The 4,020-nt window shown below is 32.9% G+C and overlaps 2 protein-coding genes across 6 annotated transcripts in view; one reads left to right on the top strand and one right to left on the bottom strand.

Annotated features, from left to right (window-relative positions):
- The window catches only part of LOC108740021 (mitogen-activated protein kinase-binding protein 1), a 482,920-nt gene that overhangs the window by 295,357 nt on the left and 183,543 nt on the right, over positions 1-4,020 (bottom strand). The window lies entirely within an intron of this gene.
- On the top strand, positions 820-2,688 carry LOC108740094. Its single transcript, XM_018474292.2, has 5 exons — positions 820-946; positions 1,101-1,212; positions 1,374-1,556; positions 2,151-2,253; positions 2,322-2,688. The coding sequence occupies exons 1-5, from the start codon at positions 892-894 to the stop codon at positions 2,487-2,489; spliced, it is 621 nt and encodes a 206-aa protein (XP_018329794.1). The 5' UTR covers positions 820-891; the 3' UTR covers positions 2,490-2,688.

Below are 4,020 nucleotides of genomic sequence, written 5' to 3'. Positions count from 1 at the left end.
ATAAAAATTTATTTTATAACAACTTCAGCGCAATATTTATATACTACAAAAATTATGCAGCTAAAGAGAACAACAGGAAATCCATTTCTTTCCAAGGTTGGCAGTTATCGTATGAAATTAGTACAGATCCAAACATTTGGTCTTGGTCTAATACCAATGAATTAATTTGAAGAATTAATATGGTCTAACCAAGGACCCTTTAGGGAGGACTTCAAGACCATAGCTTTGAAGCCTGAATAATAATTTTCTAAAAATCTGTATCCGTCGTAAATGTCTAAGCTAATTAAATGGGAAGCCATAACTTGTGCAAACGAAAGACTGCAGTACCAACCGGTAAAAAAGGATGGCGAGAACGCTCAAGTTTGAATCCCCGAAATGCGAAATAACTACTGCGAATGCCCTGCTCTATTTATTTTTACAATTAGTAAAATTATAAATGTGTGTAAATAATAAACATATTTATACTGCTCTGATATGTACTTTAACAAAATTAATAATACGATTTTATTTACTTTCAAAATTCATCGAAAAAACAGTAAAACTATAACTTAGACTAATTAATGTGCACCAGCTATTCTGAACACAAACTAACTCACAGAAGATGGAAACAGACTAACGCTTATCAGCTGAAGATTACCTTCGACCATGAAACAGTTATGCCACCGTTCACCCTATTTTGGTCTAGTAATGCATACCTTTATCAACAGAGATAATCTACTCTGAACTCTGAACTATACAAACGCCTTATCAAGAACGGTTTTATCAATTGGAATAAAGGTAAAAGTTAGGTAGGTATATATAAAGAGATCAAAAAGAATTGTTTGTCAGTACAGCATTCTGAGCAGTCTTACAGCTCCTAAAAAAATACAAAAACTACATACAATCAGCATCATGAAAACCTCTGTGTTCTTTGGACTTCTGGCTTGCCTTAGCTTGGTCAATGCAAGTATGTATTTTGATTATCCTTTAACTTTTTTGATCTTTATTTTATCTTATGTATGAAATTCTTAGGAAATGTATACAATTCCGAAGTTATTTAGAGAATCTATAAAATATTGTTTGAAAGAAGAAAGTGATGTATTCTTTTTATATTCTTTTAGGAGTGACTGTGTTGGATTCCTCATTCAACTCTACTGTGGAAGAAATTAGGAAAGTGTTAGAACAATTTGATCCAGCAACAGTTAAGGATGTTTCTTTTACTTTGCTTAACCAGTGAGTATAATAGAATTTATTACATCTTTAGCATCTATTTCAACAGAATCACACAATAACTAAGAATATAGAGATAAGCGATGCTCAGTGCTTTGAATTTTACTTCTTTTATTTACATCCGAATTACATTAGTAATTCACATTGGTTTTAATTTTTTACAGAATCACCTTTACTCTTAAATCCGCTTCGCTTTCAAAATTCTCCAATTTCGCTTTCACAACATTATCAAATGATGGCGAAAACATTAGGGCCAAATTCAGTCATCCAGAAGTTGATGCTGTTATAGACAGTCTTAAAATTAGTAGCAAATTGTTGGGAATTGATGCTGGTGTTCCCAATCTAGAGTAAGTAAAAGTAAAATCGAGATAGAAATAAATAGACAGTATCTCATTTTCGCTACTTTATCTCCTTTATTTTTAAAGATAGATGGCTGCGATTTTCGCAATCGTTTCCTATTTCTTGTGGCACTAAAGGTAGTGCCAGCAGAATTTTCATATCCCTTTTGGTTCTTGAGATAAAGGAGGGAATTGAAAAGTATCACCTTTGAGGCACCTGGTCCTTCCCCGTATCTTAAACTTTTGGAAAAAGAAATTTTTACAAAATCTGAAATTCTGAGCTTGTCTTTGAAAATAATTGTATGCAATTATACCTATATTTTTGGGAAGCCCACTTTATGGGAGGAAGGGATGCCACAAAAATGATACTTTTCAATTCCACCTTGTATTTCATAAGCCAAAAGGGATATAAAAATTCTGCTGTCGTCATCTTCATTTTCATAAAAATAGCATCAAAGTATTGCGAAAGCCGTAATCCCCTACTTCTAAAACCAAGGAAATTACCCCGAAAGGTTTCAAAAATGGAATAACATGTACATATTTAATCATGCCAATTTAAGAATAGCTACTTAATAAATAACTGTATAAATATTTATCTCATAGAGCATCAGTGGGAGGATTAACCATTGACGTATCTCTTTCGTACTCTACTACACCTCTCAGATTAACATCCCTTAGCGCACTGGCTCAAATTGCTGATGCATCTGTAAGTATTTATTAACGTGCAGGTTTTTGGTGGTGACAGTATCATTGATATTTTAAAAATTATGACAGGTAAAAGGAACAGCAAGTCTCAATGGTAACATCATTGACATCTCAGTTGGCGAAGAAGTCGTCGCTGTAATTAACAAGAAGGCTGTGGAACATCAAGACAAAATCAGTGCCGTAATAATGAAAGTTGCTAACAAAATTTTGACTGTTGTACACCCTAACTCTCACTAAACAGTACATGATTATTAATAATAACAGTATCCATATAATTTCAACATTGTTCAACATTCATTAAAATCTGTGCTAATCAGGGTGAAAACGTTTATTTTTACTCTGCAAGTAGCGCAGACTCTTCATTCAACTATTAGTGTGAAATACTTGTTTCTATTTAAAATGTAGAAATAATGTTATTTTATTTAAGGATTTTAATACATAAATAAAGGTATTTTTATTCACTTTAAAGCTTTTTAATACAGTTCTAAAGACTTCAAATTATCAACAAAAATAGTTACAAAATTAATAAACGGAATGATCTAAACGACATGAGTGCCAAAAGAAGATAAGCAGATTTGGAAATGAGAAATTTACGAATATAAGGGTAGGTAGATTATTCTTAATATCAGTAAAATCAGTTCAAATTTGAACAAAGAGGTACTGGTGTCGATGGAGCAGACCATTAATTTGTGCAATAGGTGACTCCACAGGTGGTTGATTGATGACACAATATAAGCATATAAACACGTTCAGCACGCCAAATTCGCGATTTTTGATTAAAAATCCATATCCTAGACATCGAAAGTTAATCTAAAAGGCGCAGTCATAATTATTGAAACATTTTAATAGTTAGATAATACAAGAATTAGTGATGACCTTAGTCTTCTAGTCTTGCTCTTGGTCCTACATTTTCGCAAGACTGTCTTTATACTAACAAAACTAAACGAACAAGACCAACACTAAAATCAAGACCANAAATTTTTTACCCACTACACGCCACCTCAAATTAATGAGGGAAAAATTGTTGCTGTTGTCACACCTTCAGAAATTGAATTTTCAGTATAATATTTCATATTAAACTAACTCACTTCTAAAAAGATGTCTAAATTGTACGTATGTTTAATCATAGTATATTCAGTATTTATTTACATCAGTTCGACGAATCGTTAACCTTGTAGGTCGGTTGGTCCGTGGTTGCTGTTGTCACCTCTCGTAGTTTAGTGGTCAGAACATTGGTGCGTAAAGCCAAAGGTCCCGGGTTCGAGTCCCGGCGGGGGTGTGACAACAGCAACAATTTTTTCCTCATTAATTTGAGGTAACGTGTAGTGGGTAAAAAATTTAGAAATTGAATTTTCAGTATGTCATATCAAACTTTACCAGTGTTTGAAAAAGGGATCTACAAGAATGTCCTCCAATTTATGCATTAGAGGAAGAGTAAGTTCTCCAGCTTTCATAACTACCACAACTATCGACATTGTCTTCTTTAAAAGTCATGACAAGCTCGCATATATGACAAAAAATTGCAGCATTTAAGACAATTTATTATTGTGTCGGTAAATAAAAAAAATACAACGTGTAATTATACAACACGCTAGTGAAGTGAAACTTCTTCAAACACACAAACATACCGGGATAGCGGTTAAGGAATTGGTTTAATGGTATTATTTGTACACTATGCTTCGCACGGGTGCAATGCTGATAGTAAATATACTATAGAATGTCTTTATATACAACAATCACAGCTTTTTTGTCATTAGACAATACAAAC

The sequence above is a fragment of the Agrilus planipennis genome, unplaced genomic scaffold, assembly GCF_000699045.2.
Source record: "Agrilus planipennis isolate EAB-ADULT unplaced genomic scaffold, Apla_2.0 scaffold26, whole genome shotgun sequence".
Lineage (NCBI taxonomy): Eukaryota > Metazoa > Arthropoda > Insecta > Coleoptera > Buprestidae > Agrilus > Agrilus planipennis.
The sequence above is the reverse complement of the archived record's forward strand: the minus strand, read 5'-3'. Positions and strand labels throughout refer to the sequence as shown.